Below are 22,303 nucleotides of genomic sequence, written 5' to 3' on the forward strand. Positions count from 1 at the left end.
TGTGGACGGCTATGGTACCCCTGCTGTGGACCTTCTTCAGCCCCAGCCAGCCTTGCTCAGTCCTCATGTTCCTGTGACAGGTTTTGTGATCCTTTTCCTTTCAGAGAAGATGCATTTTGGGCACAGGTGCTCCCAGAATGAGGGGACAGCAGTGTCTGAGAGCTTGTCCAGCAAAGGGTGGACAAAGGCAAGTGCAATGCCTTAAATTGGACACCAATACTCTGTTTCCAGCTCTGCCCCTTTTTTTTGGCCTGCACACCACATAGATTTTTTTCAAGTCACCTAAAATGAGTAGCAATTTGATACCTTTGTGTCGCAGTGCAAAGAGAGCTGGTTTTTTCCCCTTATACCTGTAGAGAGTAACACCACTTCCATCCACAGTGGAAGACACATACTACTGCAAGGACCTCAAATATACCACAATGACCAGAGTGTGAAATAGGTGGGCACCTAACATAAAAGACAGGAACACCTGTAATGAAAAAACTATTTGCTTAGTAATTCAAAGCCACTTCATTCCACTGCAAGTAAACACGCAATTTTAAGGATTCATTGCAAGAGCTACTACAAAACAATAAAAAGCACCTTTCCAAGTACTCAGTCCTCCTCAGGTGTCCAGCTCTACTCCTTCAAGTTACATCTGCCATTATAGACCAGCTAAGTTTTCTTAACGCCTCCAGCTCCCTGCAGTTCCATCAGCTGGTCTCCTGTGACGTTGCCCTTCTTGCTTTTTCTGAATTTGAAGTACAAGCAGAAGACAACAAGGGCCAGGAGAAGGATCAGAACCAGCGGTAAGTAGAGGATGAAGTTCAGCAGCGGTGGGGATGAGCAGATCCTAGACAAAACAGTTGACTCTGGAGTAAAAGAAAAAAAATGAGAAAAAAAAAAAAGTGAGGCCCCAAGCTAGTTTGAGTTTCTCTCTCCTACTGTTTCTACAGGTTATCTTTTTACCACTTTTCTCTCGATCTTCAACAGTTACCATGAATTTTTAAGAATTCATACAGGCTACCTGAGGAGAAGGGGAAACCAGGTAATTTGCCTCAATTTCTTGGTTTTGGAGGTCAGATAGGGCCCCAAGTCGTTCAGCTGAAACATCCCAACAGAAACAGCATGGCTCTTCAGCTAACCCATTCCGGACTGGGCTCAGTAAGGAAAAACCACATACCCTTCACCCCCTGGGTCCCTGCCCAATGCCAGTGACAGTGAGGTGAGGTGGAGGTCTGCCAGAGGCTGCACCACTGACAAGGAGGGACAAGAGGAAAGCAAAGGAAACCAGATCAAGGAGGTCCCTGTCTTCCCCAGATGCCTGCCCCTCCTTGCTTCTGCAGCTCTGCTATCAAATTTCAGCCATGCTCAGCTGCAGGCAGCTGTGAGCCCCATCCCTGGCAGCTCTGGCAGAATAGCTCCCGAGTTGAGGTGGGGGCTGCCTGTACTGCTGGTGTACCCTCTGGGTACTTCACAAAACCATGTTTGATAAGTCCCATGCTAGCTGAAAAGCTCTCATTTGCAGCCTCTCCATTTTTGTCCTGGGCTCCTTACAGCCACCCATTAATCCTGGCCATCAAAATCTCCTCATTGACATGTAGCTTCAACACCACAGACTGACCTCAGATGCACCTGGCCTACCATGAAGGGTCATGCCAACTCCTTTGGGTCTGTTTTATCCACCTTAAAGTGGTGTTCCTCAATTCTCCTCTTTACCGAAGACCCACGTGCAGATGTTTTACGCTTGCTCTGCAGAGCCATGCTGAGCATGCAGGTCTGCTGATTTGAAGCTGTCCGTGGGGGACCCACACAGCCTGGTGGGTAAGGGTTGAACCAACCTGGGGGCTACTCCTGGCTGTGAAACTAGCTTTCACCTCTCTACCTCTGAAGCTCTGCCCCCCATCTGCATAGGTAGAAGCAACATTTACTCTCCCATTGGAAGACAGGGAGAAGTCTCCACTACATGAATGCCTCTATAGTACTAGGGAGGTATCCTAAAAGGCAGCATCAGCGATTAGAGCTCAAGTTACTCCTGGTTATGGGAACACTCGCACATGGCTGTGTCATTACCCCTTGGAAAACTCCAAAACATTGAAATTCGTGAGCCAGAGAGGCATTCTGAGATACCTGCGTCATTACAGAAACATACAAGCACAAAAAAACCCCACCCAAACCCAAAACCACCCAGATAATCTCTTAGTTTTTGTGAAAACCATGAAAACCACTTGGCAAAAACACTTATACAAAAATTGAAGGACAATTTTCTAGCAGTTACTGAGCAATTCTAGTAATGGTTACTCCACCAGTAATGGGTAGCAAGAGACAGGGGGAGCTGATGAAGGAGAATTCTGAGTGCTAGAGGGAGCCATGATGGACAACAGCAGGAGCATAACAGCAGGGGAATGAAGCACTGTCAGTGCCTCCCTGTGCAATTAAATCCAGATTAGCTCTGCTGTAGGTGCAAAGTCATGCAAGCAGGCTCCATGCTTGCCTGTGACAGCAGCAGGCACAAGGGAGGGCTCTACAGTGTGCCCTGAGCTCTTCTCCATCGGTCAGCATTGGTAATTCCTGCAGAAGCTATAACTGCACATTGGCACCCAGGCTGGCTTCGGGCACGGCAACTCCAGGGCTGAAGGCATGAGAAGAACTGCAGGATCCTCTTGGCTAAGTGCAACATGAACGATTTCACAGTTCATATTTTTAACTCCACATGGATCATCCAAGCCTCCTATTTCCCCAAAGAGACAAGAAGAGAGCATTTTTTTCCTGCTTGTTACCTCACTAAACACACTGTGTGTGCCTGACTGAAACCCTTGCTTTTATTTAAAATTCTGTATGCAGAATTGTGTTGGTTTTGGCTAGGATAGAGTTAATTCTCTTCATAGCAGCTAGTATGGGGCTATGTTTTGGATTTGTGTTGAAAACAGCGTTGATAATGCCAAGATGTTTTTGTTACTGCTGAGCCGTGCTTACCCAGAGCCAAGGCCTTCTCTGCCTCTCCCCCCACCCCACCAGCGAGGAGGCTGGGGGGGCACAAGGAGTTGGGAGGGGACACAGCCGGGACAGCTGACCCCGACTGACCAAAGGGACATTCCAGACCATGTGACATCATGCTCATCATATAAAGCTGGGGGAAGAAGGAAGGGGGGACATTCGGACTTATGACGGTTTGTCTTCCCAAGTCACCGTTACGCGTGATGGAGCCCTGCTTTCCTGGAGATGGCTGAACACCTGCCTGCCCATGGGACGTGCTGAATGAATTCCTTCTTTTGCTTTGCTTGTGTGCGCGGCTTTTGCTTTACCTATTAAACTGACTTTATCTCAGACCACAAGTTTTCTGAGTTTTACCCCCCTGATTCTCTCCCCCATTCCACTGGGAGAGAGGTGAGTGAGCGGCTGCATGGGGCTTAGTTGCCGGCTGGGGTTAAACCACAAGAATCCAGCTCTATCTTTGCACCCAGCATGCACCCCAACTCCCCCCAAGAGGACAGAGGCTGTTTTTTAGAGACCTTGCTGGAGACAGACTTGCCAGAAAAATCACACCAAGAATTTTTTCCCCAAAACAGTTAGCATTCTGGCCCCAATGGCATGACCGAGAGCAGAGGTTTCTGCCCATGGTCCCACAGAGACCCCACAAGCCACAAAGCACTGCAGACACAAGTGCAGTCGGTGGTACCCTCTGGGCCACATGTCTCACGGTCAGAGCTCTTGGTATCTCATCTGACCACCACCCCTGGCATTTACAATGCCAAGCACCCGGTTTCAGCCACTGGCAGATCAAGGGGACTGGGAACAGGATCTCATTGCCTCCCCCCGCCAGGTCCATAGCATGTGTCCCTCGAAGGGCTCTCCTCCCTCCCATGGCTCCCAACACAGCTCTGGTGATCTCCCCTGCACTGACCCCTTCTGCAATCCCTTAGCAAGTCCTCCCGGCCTCTCTGCATTCTTGCCATTGCAGCCAGCATTGCCAGCAGAGAGCTGCCGTTATCCTCCCCCCCATCCCAGTATGGCTAAGGGGGAACCGGTGTGGGGTGAGCTGCCCCTCGCACCCAGCGGCATTACCTGGCGGGGTGGTAGTGAGCCGGGTGTACCCTGAGCGCGCCAAGGCTTGCAGAGCCCACTCCGTCCCCTTGCTCTGCTGCTGCCACTCCTGCACCTGGCAGTGATAGACCCCTGCATCGCTCTCCTCCACGCTGCGCAGCGTCAGGCTGAAGTCGCCAGTGGTGGGGCGGCGGAGGTGCAGCCTCCTCGCCAGGCTCTCCATGGGGTACTCGATGGCACCGTCATGGCGGAGGGTGAGCAGGGGCCTGACGTGTCTGCTTTCCTCTCCCCGAAACCAGGTGGCCGAGAGGTGGGTGGTGGGCAGGTGGGCACCTTGCAGCAGGCAGTGCAGCGTCACCTCCTCACCCTCCCTCGCTGAGACGCTGTGGTTGGTTTTCTCCAGCTGCAGTTCACGCCCTGGGGGGTAGGATGCAAGCAGAAAGACACGTTGCAGCATTGCACTGCCATAGAAATGCTCCTGCCTGTGCCCACAGGCTGACAGAAATCTTCTGGAGCAAAGTGGGGGGGATTGAGATAGGCTCTTGCAAGAGCCTCTGCAGGACACCCACAGGACCCTATGCTCTGGGGTGGTCCTTCCTTCCCATCATCTCTGCCCCTTGTTCACAACCCTCTGCTGTAGTACTTCCCACCCCCTCCAAGCAAGTGATAAGGCATCCTTTGGACCAAAAGCTATTTAGGAAGCTGGAATTCTCTGATCCACTTTATTTAGGGCTGCAACCCATAAGCCAAGTGAGGCTGAGAGAGGGAAGAACTGGGCCAGGGAGACCCACTGTGCACCCCAGCGGTGCAGTGCCCAGGGTGGGAGCAGCTGAGCCTTCAGCCTTGTTCTCAGCAGCAACGTGCTGCAGGGTAAGGAAAAGAGTATTTTGCTTCAGGATGCTCAGGAGTACCACGAAATGGCTTCCTCTCTATTCACAGCACTGTACAACCAACCAAGCGCACCATGTGATGGAGTGAAAAGAAAATGCCACGATTTGCTTTGTTATGAAGCATTAGACATCATCTGCCAGTGGCAAAAATACCAGCTTGGTTGGTTTGGGAGGATGTGGTAAATCCTCCTAATTCCCTATTTCCCTTTGAGAAGCACTGACACCTCCTGCATCCCTAAGTCTCAGATCCAATGCAGGAGCCACTGCTTCTCCTAAGCCCTGCTAGCTTAGGAGAGGTCTGGCAGGGGCCCCATCATAAGTTGATCCGACCTTCTCCAGCAGCACCTATATGAGAGAGAACCACCTGCTTACCTGGGAGCTTGAACTCCAGCATGGTGCTTCCCGATGCTCCCTCTCCGAGTTTGTACCAGCCATCCACCAGCCAGAGCCATTCCTCTACTACACAGTAGTACCTGCCCTGGTCCCCAGGGTTTGCAGAGAGTATCCGCAGCCAGAAAACATTGCTGGACACCCTCTGGCTCAGGAACCGGGATTTTTGTGCAGGAGAGCTGAACTCAGCCCCATATTCCAGTATGCTGCTGTAGTCGGCCCTTAGGATTTGCAGGGGGGGTGCATCTGCCAGAGGAGGAGGTAGGAGGTACCAGGTAATGGCAAACTGAGAATTGTTCTGGGCAAACATGATCCTGCACTCAATGGCTGTGTTGGCACCGCTGACAGTCTCCACAGAGCTTTCTTTCATAGCTACACGAAGCTTGCTTTCTAAATGGAGAAACAAAATAATCATGCTGGCTGCAGCTGCCCATACAGGGATGCTGGCAAGGACAGGAATAAGGCTGGACTGAGAGACCTGCAGAAAAAGGAGGGAGGAAGAGGGTGCTCAAGGGACGAAGACCCATTAGGGGATGCTGGAGCAGGGGGGTGGGGGAAGGAGGGAATGAGAAAATCCACACACCCTTATTTGAACTGTGGTGGGGAATCACTGGGTGCTACTGGGCAGAGGAGCAGCAGAGGAGGCGCCTGGGGGACCATGGGATGGAGGCAGCCGCTGTGTTAGAGCTTGGAGGCAAAGCCTCTGTCTGAAGCAAATATGTCCGTCTACCACTGCTTTTATCTGCAGGCTCACACATAAGCGATAGAACCAGCCTGCGGCTTTGGAGACTGTGAACAAGTGTCTTATCTCAGAGAGGCTACAGAGCCTGCATGGGTTTCACTAACAGTCACCATCTCCGGTGTTTGCTGTGGCTATTAATCGGAAACCACATAACACAGTCTTGAACATCCGCTTTGATTATACCTAGCAATTGCTCAATTTAGCACTGAGCAGTTCAGGAGAGGAGAGCCGCAGTGCTGCCTGCAGCTCTGCCCCCCTGCAGGGTACTCAGTTGCTCCCGATGTGCCTGTGCTGCTGCTGGTTTGAGGGGCCCCCTTCCCCCTGCACCTCACCTGCTGCTGGTGCCTTTCCTTCTCCTCCAGCAGTGGAAAGGCTGCAAAGCGGTCTCTTTGAAGGGCCTCCAATGACCGGCATTTGCTCTTGGCCCTCCCCTCCATGCCGAGACACCACCTCTGTCAGACGGGGTCAGCAGTCACGTGAAGGAGTACCCACGGCTATCTACCCGTGGGTAGACAGATATTACTCAGCATGAGACACCATCAGGCTTTTTAGCGACTGCAGACTGAGCTTCCATTCTCAGCATGTTCCTTCCGTACAAGCTGAGCAGCAGGACGCCCTGTGCCGTGGAGGCTGGGCGCAGCCGAGCTCCCTTCGGCTCAACCCCTGGGTGCTGGTTCGGGGACGGGCTGCAGAGGACACACTGAGATGCCCCTGCAGAGCATCCCTGCCCTCGGCCGCAGGCTTAGCAGGGCGCTCTCTCCTCCGCAACGCCTCCCCGAGGGATGCCATGGCAGCAAGTTGTGGAGAGGGCCTATGGAGCAGGAGGCAACTGCAGCTTCTCCCACAGGGGCTGATGGGGAAGAGGGACACCACAAGAGAAAGCCCATGCATTTTCTCTTCCTTCAAGCGTTTCTTCTTGAAAAACTCAAGCAATCCACTTCAGAGGCCATCACTGCCTCTCTTGAGGCCAGTCAATGCAAAATATCCCAACTGATGGCTCTTGACACCCCTGCACATGGGCCTCTGCCCCCATCTCAAATTTGCCAACAAAACCTCTCTGCTCATGTCCACTTATGCTGCTCTTCTCTCTTCAGACCCTGTTGTCCTTCCTCCCCCTTCTCTCTACACTGCAGACAGACACATTGTCACCAAAAGGTTGACAGTTTCCTCCACAGTGGGACTTGCACAAGTCCCAGTATCTGCTTACTGCCTCACCTCAGTGGTGAGGATTTCAGCAGCGACATTCACTGGGAAGTCTGGGAGGTGACCACTCCCAAGGGATCAACAAAGTCCTGTCCGGCATTTCACAGTGCACCTTTGCTGCTCTGAAGAAACAGGTAAGGGCAAGAAGCAGAAGAAACAGGAAAGCAATCACCCTAATTAGGAAGCTGTGCAATTAATCAGATCCACATACAGAGAGATCAAGCAGACTTGAGTGCACTTAGGAAACAGATGCAAGCTGATGTCCTCCAACTTCAGTACTTAAAAGCACACCCAGTCCAGAGCCAGCTCTAAGGAAGCACAAATCTTCAGGGAGGGACACCGTAGATAGTCAAAAGCTGTCTGGAGATGAGATGGTCCTGAGCAACCTGCTCTAGGTGGCCCTGCTTGAGAAGGGGGCTTGGACCAGATGACCTCCAGAGGTCCCTGCCAACCTCAACCATCCTGAGTTTCTGTAACAGGTGAACTGATCACACTGCAAAAAATAAGACACTTGGTTCTTAACTTCAGCTGTTCAGTACAGAGGAGTATCACTCAGCAAGCCTGCTGAAGTTCAGGAGCTTTATTCGGGGACCCAGAAGTGAACTCTGACAAAGGGAAAGAAAAAAATACTCCCACGTATTTCAACTGGAGACTGCTCCCACTTCAAAGGCCACAGGAGAGGAGTAGGCAGGACCAGGGAAAGCGGTGGACATCGGGGACAGCCTTCCCGTGTCAGACACAAGGATGTGCCTTCACCAGCTGCAGCTGCCAAGGAGAGCATACCGGCAGAGCAGCCCTGCCGCTCATCGCAAGCAGTTCTGCCACCTCTCCCAGCAAAAAGGAACTTTAGGAAAGTCAGCTGTGGGGCCATGCTGGACCAAAACGTGCATCTCTCCAGGTGAGCTCCTCCTGGCAGTGCTGCTGTGGTCAGGGGCAGGCAGGTAAACCCCAGGACCTTTCCCCAAACCCAGAGAGGCTGCCAGCACAGGCAGGAGGCCCCTTGCTTGAGTACGGCCCAGCCTGAAAATACTCGAGAGAAGCAAAAGCTACTAGAGCTCAGAGAGGAGCCACTGAAACCACTGCTGTGAGCACTTGATTTTGATGAGAAAAAATTGCTGCTACACTCTCAGAGAAGATCACCCCGAGAGGAAGCAGAGCACTTGCTGCAAAGCCCCTTTTTGTTTCAGCTCCAGGTCTCTTCTCACTACCGCTAAAGACCAATTACCAAAAAGGGCAGAGCAGCTGCCTGCCTTTTCCTTTGGCACAGAAAGACACGGTGCTGTTTTCCCTTTCATTTTCCATTTAATTAACCAAGCCAAGCCTCTCGCTGCCCATCTCGCTGCGAGCCCTGCCTGCTGACGCTGCGCTTTCTGCCCAGCCTAGGAGCAGCAGAGCACACGGAAGGGCACGGCCGCTGCAGCGACCCGTGCGGGCCAGCCAGAGCGGCTGCTAGTGCAAAGCCCCCCGTGGTTCGCTCCGGAGCTGGGGGAAGCCACTGCGGGCAGCTGTGCTGAGAGGCTGATGGGAGCATCCCTGCTAGGGTTGGGCAGCATTTGCCTGCCAAGGGCACTAATTATGGGACCCCACCAAGAGCCAGATGCTGAACTATGTAAGAAGTCAGAAATGGAAAAGACCTGTCCTCCTTCCCTTCTTGTTATGATCTTTCACGCATGTCCCTCCCGTCTGAAGCTACAGGCCAGATCCACAGCGGCATTTAAACTCCTTAAGCACCGACTGACACTGAGTGGTAAACAAAGTGCTGAAGCAAAAGTCAAGAGCTCCAGTCTCTCTGCGATCTCCAACCATAAGATTTTGTATATGAAGAAACAGGTTGGCAATTTTCATGATCTGCAGCTTTATTTTCTACAGCTTCACCTCATCCCATTGCCGTTAGAGCCGGCTTCCTTTCCAAACTTACTTCTCTACCTTCCCAAATATCCTTCACTGGCTCATGCTGCCTTTCTGAGAAAGACGGCACTAGAGCCAGCAGCCGCCTCCCATTCCACATCATCCCCTCCCAATTCCCACCACCTTTACAGCACCGCAGTATCCAGTAACGGCTGCAATACATTTGGAGCCAAATGTCGTAATATCTCACTGCTACCATCTCCTCTGTGCAGGCGCTCTACGGTTATACCTGTTCGCCTTAATGCCATTTACGCTACTAACGTACTACTACTCACAGACGCTGTCTGTTGTCACCCCTAGCCTCAGTACCACCCTGCAGACCCCTTGCCCCCAGCTGGCTGGAGCTCAGATGTAATACAGAGTACCCCAGCACCCAGCTCTGCAGGGGCGAGGAAAGAGCAGCAGCAGAGCAGGAGAGGGAGCAGCATGGAAACGAGCCCAAACGGGGAAGGAAATGTACCAACTTACTACAGCAAACCCAGCAGTGAAAAACATGGAAAATGCGTGATTTCAGTTCGCTGGGTTGTGATCCCAAAAATCCAAGGATTAGAGGAAGGAGCGCTTAATGCGTGCAAAAAGAGCAAGAACTCTCCTTTGCTGGCAGAACAGACACAAGGGAAAAAAGAATAGCCTGTATTCCCACGCCTGCCTCCACAGGCTCAGAGGTTTTGCCTGGGACAACTGCTTCCATTCCTGCAGCAGCCCCAGCCACGAGCAGGGCAAGCTGACACCGTGCTGCTGCCAGGGGTGGCAGGGAGCAGGCGCACAGTGGGCTGGCTGGGCGGCTGTGGTGTATTTACAACATCTCTCTTCCATAAGAGGACGAGGCTCCCTGGGCGATGCTGTCAGGCACATTGGCAGCACGGACCCTGCCTGCAGAGCTGGCCATAAAAGGGAACCCTGGCCAGGACCCCCGGCTGCGCAGCCCAGCCGTGCCTGGGAGGAGACACCTCCACCCAGGGCCCCCAGCACCTTGCAGCTCAGTGCTGGCTCCCAGCATGGCAGAGAGCCCTGGCCCTTTCTCAATGCACCTCGAATACACTGGGGGAAGCTTGGGGGACACAGACATATCCCAGCACCAGCTTTGGGGGCCTGCCTCTCTCTACTGCCCTCCAGCCCCCCAGAAGCCCACACCATGGGAGGTATCTCACACCCCCAGCATTCAACTGGGCTCCTTGGAGGGGACTACTTCTTCCCAGAAACAAGGCTTAAAACCCTAGTGGCAATGCTGATTCCCATATGCTTGGCATAATCTATGGTCCTGGTTGCCCCTGGTCATGTTTGATAGATTTAAAGTTGCAGAAGGAGACATCTCTGCTGAAGAAGCGCCCGTGGCAATGCTTACCTGGCAGCACCAGCTTTATCCCCACAGCATTGGACCTGGTGGTGGCCGCCGGCCGCCCCAGCGGCAGGGTGTTCTTCCTCCAGACCTCCACCTCACACTGGTACGTCCCCTCGTCGGCAGCCGCGGCATTGCGGATGTGCAGCCTGAAGGAGGTGGCAGCCTTTGTCAGCTGGGCTTTCCCCTGGAAGCGTGGCTGTGCTGCTCCCCAGGCCACAGTGCCGCTGGGAAAGACCCGGACCAGCTCGTGGTAGTGGCCGGTGGGTGGGCTGGGCTGGAAGAGCCACCCCACGGACGCCGGCACCTCCTCGAGGGTGTAGCTGGCGCTCACTTGGCAGACGAGTTCAAAACTCTGCCCATATCTGACAGTGGCAATTCGGCTTGTCAGCGTGGCGTGCAGACCGAGACCTGCTCCGGAGGAGAGAGCTCTTGGCGCCGGGACAGATATCCTGCCCCGTGCCATCTTGCCGCCACCCTTCCCACGTAGGGCCGTCCCTGCTGCCGCAGCCACCACAGCCCCAGGGCAGCCAGCAGTCCTGCCGCTCCTCTGGCCAGCGCTGCTCTCCCCCAAGTAGCACTGTGCTCTTCCAGCCCCACACACAGTCCCTGGCCCTCTCCTACCTCGCCTCTCGCTCTCCCACCCCCAGCCCCCTGGGCAACCCTGAGTACCCTCTCTTCCAGGCTCCCCATCCTGCCCTGCGGCAGGGAGCCAGGGATACTCTGCTGATCCTGCTGCCCGGTTTGCTGCCTCTTTCCACCCTCCACAAAAGCCTAACAACTCCTGTGGCCCGACCAGTGCTCTCAGGCACCGGGCCCAGCAATAAGAAAGGAAAAACACCCTAAATCACAGCCAAAAGCTGCCACTCCATAAAGGCACCCGTTCCAGCAATCAAAAGAAGAAACGGCATTGCACACCAGGGAGGTTAGCGGCTCTGCGCTCAGACAGGAGGGCAGGAGAAGTGATCAGATGCCAGCACCAGGGGTGTATCTCTGACAAAGGCCACCATACAACTCATCAAGTGCCTTTGTTGAGCTTAACTACTGTAAGTAATTATGCTGCTAGGACAGATATTTCGTATTTCAAGTTAAGGAGACAGACAGACCTGCTGAGCAAGCCACTGCCTTTCAGGTCTCTGGGCATTTTAGCTGTTGTGTCCCACTTGTCTCTCCCAAAACACCTCATGGACGACCCAAGCACCCTGCTAGAAATGAGGAAACTGAAGCACTCCAGGGCCAAGCAATCAGCCCCAGGTCACCCTGCAGCAGTAGCGGAGCTCGGGGCACAGCAGACCTCTGTCCTAACCACATGTGTCCACCCGCTTCTCCAGCCTTGCCTCCAGCATGACCAGCTTGAAAGCCCAGAAATAGGGGTGGCCCAACTCACCCATGGAGCTGACTGTCACTGCTGTCTCCCCCTCCTCCGTCCAGCTCTGGCCTCGGGACCACTCCGTCACTTTGCACCCGTACCGCCCGCTGTCGCCCTCGTCCAACGTGTTGGGAATCACCAGGGTGAAAGCGCCGGAGCTCGCTTTCTCCAGCCGGAGGCTCCCTCGAGTCCCGCTGTCCCGGTAGGCGTCGCCCAGGCTCAGGGTGCCATCCCGCTCCATGGTGGCCACCAGCACCCGGGGACCCGGGTGCTGCGGTGGCAGGTGCCACCACTGCACGGACACAGGGCTGGTCGCTCCTTGCACCTCACAAAGGAGGACCAAGGCGTCTCCTGCCATGACCTGTGGCGTGCTGGTGGACACGGACAGGTGCATGTGGCTCTCTGCAAACAACAGTTACTGGGTAGGAGGGAACGTTTTTGTGCTCCCCAGAGAAAGCCAGAGATACTGTGGCATTAAGTGGAGAGACTAGATAAATCCTGACATTGGAAAAGGAAAGGAATTCCCTGAAATTTTCAACCAGCCTTTTCTTAGAACTTTGGAGAGGGCTTTGGTTTTGTTGGTTTTTTTTTTCTTTTTCTTTAATGTCTTTCCTAGGACATGGATACATAAAGAAATACTTAAGAAATAGAGTCCCAACAGGCAGCTCCTGCTATATCAGAAGAGTCATTGTCTAGCTATGACAAGGAACCCAAGAGTCTCCTACACATCTTTCTTAGACTGGTTTCTCACAAGTCATCCCACCAAAACAGGGAGAGCACCCTGATGGAAATGGCAATGATCCACCCCATTCAGAAGTACCTGTTCTGCTGGGTCATCCTGTGATCCTCAGGAGTAGCAACAGGTATTGCTCATAATTTTCTGTACCAACAACACAGGAGGACCCAACCTCCCCAGAACTCTACCTATTTGCCCAAAACTTCTTGCAAAGAGACTGAGCTAAAGGTTTACACTTTGTTGACAGCTACTGCATCTGTCATGCTAATGTTTGCCAGAGCAAGCGCTTTTCCTATTGTTATCTACTAAAAATCTATGGCACATTTGTGCTCTTGCTGCAAACAGCAGGTATGTTGCCCCTGCCAAGATGAGGCCAGACTTGAAGAGCTCCCTAGTCAAGGATCACTGCAGGCTTTACCCAGAAGAGCAGCTATCAGGATTTACTAACCTATCGGCTTCACGTTGACTTGGATGCCTGACGACAGTTTGGTTTGGATGCTGTGAATGTCTCCAGGAGTCTTCACTTCCGAAACAGAGCAGTGGTACGTACCGTTGTCCTTCAGCCCCACCTCATAGATGGTAAGGACATAAACTGTGCTGCTTTGCTTGAATGCTTGGAGATGCCCCAGCTTGGCTCTCTCCTCATATTCTTCCTGCCAAATCAATATCCCATGGGGTTCAACCCTGGCCACTTCCATGCCATTGAGGAGCCAAAGCACCTGGAAGTGCCTGCTGCTGCTCTTCTGGGCTCCCACCGTGCAATTGAGCTGCAAGGTATCACCTTCAGAAAGGGAGCTTTCAGTGGCAGTGATGTCCATGGAGAGGTCTCTGCCTGTGGGCAACCAAAAACAAACAGGGTGCTGGGTGGCCCTGCCATGCTTCCCTCCTGCCTGGCAGCACCAATGGGCATACAGAGGGAAATAGGAGAGAATTCTCTATCAAAACCTTTTCTTTCATTAGAAGAGTCATCAGGATGGAAAATTTTGCCCATGGGGAGATGGTTGCCAGCTCCAGGCCCTAACCAGCAGTCGCAGGTGGAGGAAGAACCAGAGCCCTGAGGAGCTGACCTCCCTGCTTCAGGAGCAACTAACCCCCCCCCAGAGCAGAGCACCCACCAGGACGGCCTCAGGTCACAGCCACCCCCACCCCACCCCCCCACTCAGCTCAGACATCCAAACTGAGGGCTGCCCTAACCCAGAGGCATAGGCTTTTGCAGGGGGCTGCTCTGTCTCACCTCCTGTTCTGCTTCATGTAACATATATCCCGTAAACCAGAAAGGGGCACAAAGGGGCTTTATCACTCAGTGGTGTTTTTAAATCTGCTGTCTGTGATGGGAGAAGGTATGTGGAGGACCGGCACTCAAACTGCTTGTCTGAATCTGATGCTGCTGGTCCTGCATGCTGCAGCCCTCACTGGCTGCTGCAGGATGTGGGCAAGAGATGCTCTCCAAGTTGGAGAGATTCTGGGTTAGTTCCTACAGAAAGCAGAAATGTCAAGACTTGTCACATCACGGGGAGGTCGGAGGGAAGCAAGAGGAGGTAGAGGTCTCCTAGTCCCTGTCCTGCCCCCCATACCAACTAGCAGCAGGTGCCAAGCAAAGAGGGTAGCGACAGGGGGAGCACAAAGTCATCTTCCTCTTGGCAGACCCTCTTGGGCAGTCAGCCACACCTGAGGCAAGGACCCTGTCTCTAGGTCCTATGATACGATTTGCCTTCCTCACAGGGCATTCAAAGCCTCTGCCGCTACTGCCCCCTGGGTCCTGGCATCAGCCTGGCTGGAGAGTGGCTGCAGGCAAAGACCCACAGGGTGCCCCGAAACCCTGTGCCGTGACCCCACACAACAGTCGCACAGCCAAAAAACAGGAGGTAGGGCTGAGCCCCGACTCCCTGGGCAGGCAGCCTGGCTCACACCACTCCACCTCCTTGGGTCACTGTGGTGCCCTCCGTGTCTAACAATGAGGGGCAAGACTACATGCTGTAGTTTGGAGGTAAAATGGAGCAGCTCCCAGACTGCCACTGAAAGGGCTCAAATAATTTATTGAAAGAAGAGTACCCTGTGAATTTAAACACTGGTTTATAAACAGCTTGCAAAGAAGAATCCCAGCTGCTGCAGATATGTTTGGCATTCCCAAATATTTGCTGGAGAGTTTATAGAAACCGCTGGAGCAGCTGGCCATGGTCAGAGTGGTCGCTGGCTCCCAGTGCGATGGGGCACGCAGCCCCACAGCCTGGGCTCTCTCACAGGGTGCTAGAGGGAGACCCCAGCCCTGCAGATGTGATGTGATGGAGGGCTCATATGCCTGCCACCGTTCCCCCCAGCAATACCAGCAGCTCCAATACAACCACTACATTATCCTCTTACCATCATCGCCTCCGTTCTACCCTTAAGAACTAGCACACTGCAAATATTAAACTCTCACAAAGTTTCTCTATTTCTGAGCAGAAGAAACAGAGTGCTTGGTCCTTACCCATCTGTTTCTTTGGTTTCCTGCTCTGACTCACCACCCTCCCACAAGACACCAGTTCCCCTCACCACCTTGGCTCTGCAGCCTCCTCCATCCGCCCCAAGGCATGGGGGACATGGTACGCCACCTCCCTGGGCGTCTTTTCTGAGAGACTTGCTCCCATTTTCTTGCATACTACTGCCTATGTTAAAGAGCATCAACTAGACACAGCCTTGCCTTGGCTCCTTTGAGGTGAAACTTACTGGTGGGAAAGAGAGATTTTCCCTTCCTCTGGGCACAGCTACCCACACGCAGCAGGAGGAAGAGCAGGGTGAGGGACCACAGCGAGGAACAGGCTTGCTGCAGGAGGGATGGCAGGCAGGGTGCTCAGAGGAGTGGTAGCAAACACACAGTGCTGTAACCATCCCAGGGCAGTGGGGAGAGAGGGATTTTCGCACCAGCCCTGGGTGAGGCAATGCAGAGCTTACAGATGCCAGAAGCCATGGGAAGCTGCTGGGCAGAGGGAACAGGAGGTGCCTGGCAGGGACAAAGTGGAGCAGGGGTGGATGGGCAGCACTAGCAAGAGGCTGTTTTTCAAACTTTCCTATTTTAATCCATCTCATATATGGTAGCAGGTCTAAGTCTCCTCTTTCTAAATACCTAATACTACATTTTGCTAGACTTCAAGGCACAGTCTGACCCACAGTCCCATTACCACCATATACAAACTACCAGGAGGAGACACAGGGATGGCCTAAAAAACAGCAACAACAGTTCCTCTGGAGGCCAGCAGGCTTGCGACAGCATGGACAGAGAAGCCACCTCCAGCAGACACCAGAGCTGTGCAGCAGACGCAGCACATCCCTGTGTCCCTCAGTGCCTGTGGCCAAGGCACCGCGATGGGCAGCTGACTTACGCACTTCGGTTTCTGAGCCTGCGAGACCCTCGAGGCAATCTAACAATGCGTTTTCCGCATACTGGAGCTTAACGCTGCCAAGGAGCCAGCCTGCTGCGGGCACACGCTGCTCTCTCTGCTAACACCTGGCATGGTCCCATGAGGTTACACGATCGCTGCCCGCATTGGAGATTCGGCTGCACGAACCTCCAAAGCAAGAAATAAGTACCAACAGCTCCCGAACCAAGGGCTGCCGTGGGCCCGAGCCTGCCTGCCTCCCTCAGTGCCCAACCGAGGCGGCCAGACCCACCAGCAGGTCCCTGGGCTGCGGTGGAGGCAGGCAAAGGCCACTGAAGGCTGCTGCTATAGAGTCTCGAATGCACGAAAGAGTTGGAGCCAACATGTGAGTCTGCAAGGGCCTTACCCTGGCTCATGACCGCCAGTGACGTCCTCCCTGTTTGCTTGCGGGAGATGTCCTTCCATGTCTCATCAGGATCCTCAATCCACTCGGCTGCCTCGCAGTACAGCTGCCCCCGGTCGGACAGCTCCACGCCCCCAATGGAGAGCTTGTAGGTGGTGTTCCCAACCTTGTTCAGCCGCACATCCCCCGCCAGAAACCTCTGCACGTAAGAGGGCCCTGGCCTCAAGACGAAGTCCTTGGAGAGGGTGAGGACCTCCTCGGCGCGGCGGTCTCCTGCTTCCTGAAGATGGTACCAGCCAACAGAGAGATGCGTGTGCTGGGCAGTGGACTTGGACACCTTGCAGGTGAGCTCCACCGCATCCCCTTCAGTGTGGGTGAGGACCTGGGGGGCCATGGAAGCCGAGAGGGTGTCTGCAATCACTGAGCACAGGGGAGAAACACGGAGAGCAGCTGGTTATAGGAAAAATCATCTTTTGGCCTCAATGGGCAACCTGCCAGCCACTACAAAACCGCGGCCAGCCCTATAGTATCCGACAGCACAGGAGAAATATCTTTTGTAGCTGATTGACAAGGCTTCCATCAGCCTATGCCAAGGTGTGAAGTGGTTAAAACCTCAGCAGGGAAGAAAGCACAGTGAATCTCTCTGCAGTACCCTCTTCAGTCAAACTACGGGTAGTATTAATTAGGCAACCCCAAAGAGATTAACATCCAGCACCTCACAATCCCAAGTGCAGGCTGGTACAACACCAGGATAAAGGAGGGAAAGGGTGAATACCAAGTGGAAGTACCATACCACTACGTAGACTTGGTGAGCTCACAGCAGGGCCTTTCCCTTTGCCTCTCCACCCCACTGCCTTTCCTCTCCCAGTACTCTGCAGGGGCTGCTACCTCCCTCCGTCTGTGGGTATCCCACTTGGGTCAAGTCCCACACCCTGACCTAAGAGGACACCAACAGCTAACGCACAGAGCCTGAAAACTCCTGCCCTCCTAAGTGCTTAGCTGTGAAATGCTATGGCGGCGTCAGGAGCTGAAGTTAAAGCTGGGCCATGGGACAGCAGAGGCTTCCTCTCCCTTCCCTTGCCCTGGCTAGAAGGCAACATCCAGAGCAACCTGCAAGGGGACATGTGGGCAACCCTACCTTGGCCACCCAGGGGTAGGATAGCAATCCCACACTGGGGAGAAGAGGAGGAAAATTTGTGCCCACCAGTCCTATTAATCACCCCTTTCCCCAGCTGCCCCTCTGGCAGGGACCCAGAGACGAGCACTCCTCCCCACTGCAAAGGTGAGGGCAGTGGAAGCCTGTCTGCACCCCTGCCTGGCAGGGAGCAGGGCTCTTTCAGGACCCACCTGAGAGGTTCGTCTTGGCGCTGTAACTCCCAAAGTACCTCTCATCGGTGTTGGGCGTGTGGCACTCGTACTCCCCGGCGTCCCGGTCCTGCAGCTCGGTGATGTGCAGCAGGACAGCGTCCCCCTGCACCCGCTCCACGTAGATCCCCCGGCTGCGCACACGCTGGGTGTAGATGGCGTAGGGGAAGGAGGGGTCGACGGTGCTGACGATCTGCACCTCCCGCCCGGGGGCCGAGGGCAGGTAGATGGACCACTGGAAGTTCTGCTCCGCCGGGCCCTGGTAGCCGCTCACCTTGCACCACAGCGTGATGTGGGACCCCCTCACGCGGTAGAGGGGACCCTTCTGAACAGTCACCACCCGTTGGCCAGTGCTCAAACCTGCCGGCAAACAGTCGGCACACACGGTGTTTGCAGGGGTATATGCTACCCGAGGGCTGCACACCCAAAACGGCAGTGGGTCTGGGCATGTACGCGACCACAATGTAATACTGGAAAGAATTGCTGTGCAGTCTCGTTCTTTGAAGCATGAAGTCCAAGGGACATTGCACCCCTTGCAATTGTAAGAACAAGTCCTGTAACAATAAACCTCCAAACTTTCTTGTCTCCTAGCACACTGGGGATCACGCAACAGAGACCTCAGCATCATGGCCAGGGGCCTGTCAAGCCTGTTCATGGCTGGAGAGCATCTCTCAGCCAGCTGTTCAGAGGAAGCAGTAACCAGGCTGAGGTCACTGGAGGAAGCTTTTGGTGTGTTAAAATTAAGAGGGCCAAGCACTCCAGTCCTGCACAAGCTGGGGGGAAAAGGGAGCAGGTGCCTGAGCCAACCACTGCCAGAGAAGGCGATACAACACAGAAGCCAAGGGACATGGGGCAGCAGAAGGAACCGGCAGGCGGGGTGCTGCAGAGGTGCTCCATGAACAGAAACTGGGGAGGGAGTGGGAGAGGGGGCCAACAAGAGCTCCTCCAAAGGCATGGAGCACCAGGAGTCATCAAGGGCTCCCTCCGTTTCTGCCTGCAGAGGGTTTGGGGAGGTGATGGCCACCCGTGCACCCTCCCCTCCTGCAGAGCTCACAGTGGTGACACTCACTCCATTCCAGTGCCCAGCACACACACTTGAGCAAAATGCCCACAGGACATGGGCACTGAGTAAAAAGCCAACTGTGGAGACCAGGCTAGGGAAGAGAGCTGGTGGCAGCACAGCCTAAGAAACATTCAGAAACCCCCTCCCAAGGGAAGGGGGGGAAGCGAGATAACCCCCTCCACACCCCCAGCAGCCATGCAACAGGGGCACGCACATCCCTCACCAAAACCCTGCCAGGGTCCGGGCTATCACTTTGGAATGAAACCACAGTGCCGAAAGAAGAACATACCACCGCACCTCTTCCCGTGGCCACTGAGCCGGACCAGCGCTGGCCACGGCACCCCAGCACGCATCCCAGCTCCCACAGCCTCAGCAAGGCGCCCCGCTGAGCCACCCATCCAGAAAGGTCCCATCCGCACCGAGGGGGTGCTTCACCTCCCCCTTGCCTGCCCCAGGAAAGTCCCCGCTACAGTGCGGGCCACTCACCCAGAAGGAGGAGAAGGAAGGCAGCTGCTGGGCACCGCTCCAGCCCCATGGGAAACTGCTCTGCTCGGGTCCTCTCCCAGCAGGGCAGTGGAAGGAAGGCTCTCACAGGGGATGGCAACAGCCACCCTGCTGTTTTGAAAGTGGCTGGGAGGAAGCTGCCTGGCGGCAGTGGTTTCCTCTGCTTAGAAACAGCAGGGAGAGGTTGGGGAGCGGGGTGCAACAGAAAAGCAACACGTCTCTGGGAGGTGACAGCCGGCACCCCGGCCCCATGCCACCCGGGCAAGAGTGATGCCCACGGCCCCTCCTGCCACTGTGTGCGTGCCAGGTGCCCAACGCTACCAGCTGTGGCTTTGCTGTCCGACAGCAGCTCACAGGCTAACCCTCTGCCTCACGACTCCCGCTTCGTTGCATGGAGTAGCTTGGTCCCTGCTAACAGAGGGGTCAGGGACCAGACCCCAGGGAGGGATGGGGGCAGATTTCTAGGGCTGAAGCTCCCCTCAACTATTTATTTTCCGTAGCTGCAGACAGCAGCACGATGCCTCAGGTACAGGTTGGGGTAGCACAGTGCTCCCCGAGCATGGCTGACCAAGCTCTGCCTTGGGGTGCAGTGGGGCACCCCAAGCATGATGTCTCTCCCACAGCATCCCCACTAGCCCATCAGCTACACAGACAGGAGACCCTCCATCCTAACAGCCAGCCCAGGCAGCTTATCGGCTCTCAAAGGGTCACTGCACAGCCAGAAATCGGCTGGGAACGCTCTCCTGTAAGCACATCCCATGAGCAGGCACCCAGATGCAGGGGATCCCTTACCAGCACTGCTTGCAGGGGCAGCGAGATTGCCAGGAGCTGAGGCCAGTAGCCTGCTGGCCACAGCCCCAGAGGCAAGTGCTGCAGTTATATCGGCTGCCGTGTGGCGTCACACCTTCAGCATTGCGTGGCCCGGGACATGCTGCTGCTCCTGCCAGCAGGTGCCAGGGACATGGTGAGAGGCTGAGAGGGGCACACCCCGGGCAGGGGAAACCCAGCCTCTTGGGCATGCAGCCAAACACTAGCGAGGGTCTCAAATCAGAGATGCACTCTGAAAGCAGTTGTTTGGAGTTTTGGGGGTGGTTTTGTTTTGGTTGTGGGGTTTTTTTGTTGGTTTTGGGTTGGGTTTTTTTCCCAGAAGGGATGGCAGCCCAAAGCATTTACCCTCGAGCCACGCTGCTGGGGCATCGACTGAATGACTAAATTAGCTCAGGGATTCACAAGCAAAAACCAACTGTAAAACAAATCCTTTTGCTTGATCCCACGGGACTCCTAGAGGAAACAGAATTCATGTAACGAACCAAAACAAACACAAGGTCCCTCCTTTCCCCATTTAACAAACTGATTCATATGACAGCCTGAGGGGCCGGGAGGCAGAGGCCCCTTGCTGCAAGGCTCGTGCATCGATGAGCCAGCTCCTCATCAGCCTGTGCACGCACCTCCCACAGCACCAGGCAGCTCTCCAGAAAGCCAGATCCAGCCGGGGGGACGGGCTGTTGCAGCAGGCAGAGAGGTCCCTGCAGGACCTCACCTGTTCCCTGCCACCCACCCTCGTTGCAATGAAATGGAGCAGAGGAGCAGCACCTGTTTTGGGGGAAGAGGGTGCAACACAGGGCTGAAACCCATGCACTGGCTCCTCAGAGGAGGTGAGCAGATACAGCAGAAGCAGGCAAGCAGTGGGGTGCCCCAGCATGCCTGTTGATGAGGAGGGCCCACATCCTATGGCAGTAGGACATAGCCATGGACAGCCATAACTGCGTGGTAGGCTTCTGTTCCCTGCTGCAGGATGAAACCCTCCCGTCTCGGAAGGAAAGGGATGAAGAGGTTTGCTTTCCAAGAGCAACCCGCTGCCAGCAGTGCCCTGGGGATGATCCTGCTGACAGTAAGCCAACCCGCTTACCACTTTGGAGGAGGCAAAAGCATCTTTGCTACAGTGACAGAGTAAATGGAAGGGAAACTTGAAGTTCAACCTCAGTGAGTTTCAACAGTCAGTGTGCAGATAAACACACACACGGGGACAGTTTAACTCCAAGCTTGCAAGTCTAATGATGCATGAGTCACTGTTTACACTTGCAATAGAGAAACAGGGGGGAGAATAGGATTGCCTGGCCCAGCCTTATCACTGGCAATGATGATGCTTTGTGGACAAAACCAACAGCTCCCTCTTCCTGGGACTGTGCAGTCTAAAACTTACTCTCTTCCTCCGTGGGAAATCAGTGCAACCAGACATATGACAGGGCTATTAACCACGCAAGGCAGGGTAAAGGAAGAGGATCAGATAAGCATTTACAAAGACAGCATTGCCATTAGAAACCACATCAGGGAAGCCAAATCCGTGGGGAGAAAAGATCCCCTTACCCTATTTTCCTGGGGATGAAAGCATATGAGAAGTGAGGGGGAAATATGCTTCTTGGATAGCACAGAAGGTCCCTGCCCATACCTACAAGGAGCAAAGGACTTGCCTCCTCCGAGCCAGGCGGTGCATGTGCCCATGCACCTCATTTGGTGAGCTGAAGTGCTGCACCAGGGCCATGGAGATTAAACACTATTGACCTCTAGCCCTTGGCACAGCCTGGCTACTGCCAGCACCTGAGCAGCAGGGCCACCTCTCAGCACACCCCAGCAGGGTACCTCCATCTCCCACTCCACAGCACAAGGCTGGAGGTCAGGTTGCCCACAGCACTGGCTTTGGCCTTCACGCAGGTGATGACCATCTTTAATTGCATGCCTCCATACCCATTCTCCTGCCTCCTGGATCCCTTCGCAGCCACCTTTTTTGGATGCTGCTCAGGCACTTTGGGCCAAAGCTTTCCAGAAAAACACCACCAAAAATTGAGCATGGAAAGTTTTACCAAGACCAGTGCAGCCAGGGTGAACTTAGACCCTACCTAAAAGAGCACAGTAGCAATTGGCAACACCCACAGTGACTTGGAAACCCCCCAGACAGATGAGAGCTGACCAGACACTCCCGTTGCACACTGCAAGGAGGCTGGGGAGAGA

At 54.5% G+C, this 22,303-nt stretch overlaps 1 protein-coding gene across 1 annotated transcript; it reads right to left on the bottom strand.

The window, feature by feature from the left end:
- Positions 1–657: 657 nt before the first annotated feature.
- Positions 658–18,176, bottom strand: CD101 (CD101 molecule). The gene is made up of 9 exons (XM_010567644.1): positions 18,152–18,176; positions 17,710–18,087; positions 16,366–16,782; positions 13,052–13,435; positions 11,805–12,269; positions 10,505–10,909; positions 5,289–5,696; positions 4,048–4,443; positions 658–854 (listed from the first exon to the last, which is right to left on the bottom strand). The coding sequence occupies exons 1-9, from the start codon at positions 18,174–18,176 to the stop codon at positions 658–660; spliced, it is 3,075 nt and encodes a 1,024-aa protein (XP_010565946.1).
- Positions 18,177–22,303: the final 4,127 nt, after the last annotated feature.

Source organism: Haliaeetus leucocephalus, unplaced genomic scaffold, assembly GCF_000737465.1.
Source record: "Haliaeetus leucocephalus isolate CR32 unplaced genomic scaffold, Haliaeetus_leucocephalus-4.0 Scaffold228, whole genome shotgun sequence".
Lineage (NCBI taxonomy): Eukaryota > Metazoa > Chordata > Aves > Accipitriformes > Accipitridae > Haliaeetus > Haliaeetus leucocephalus.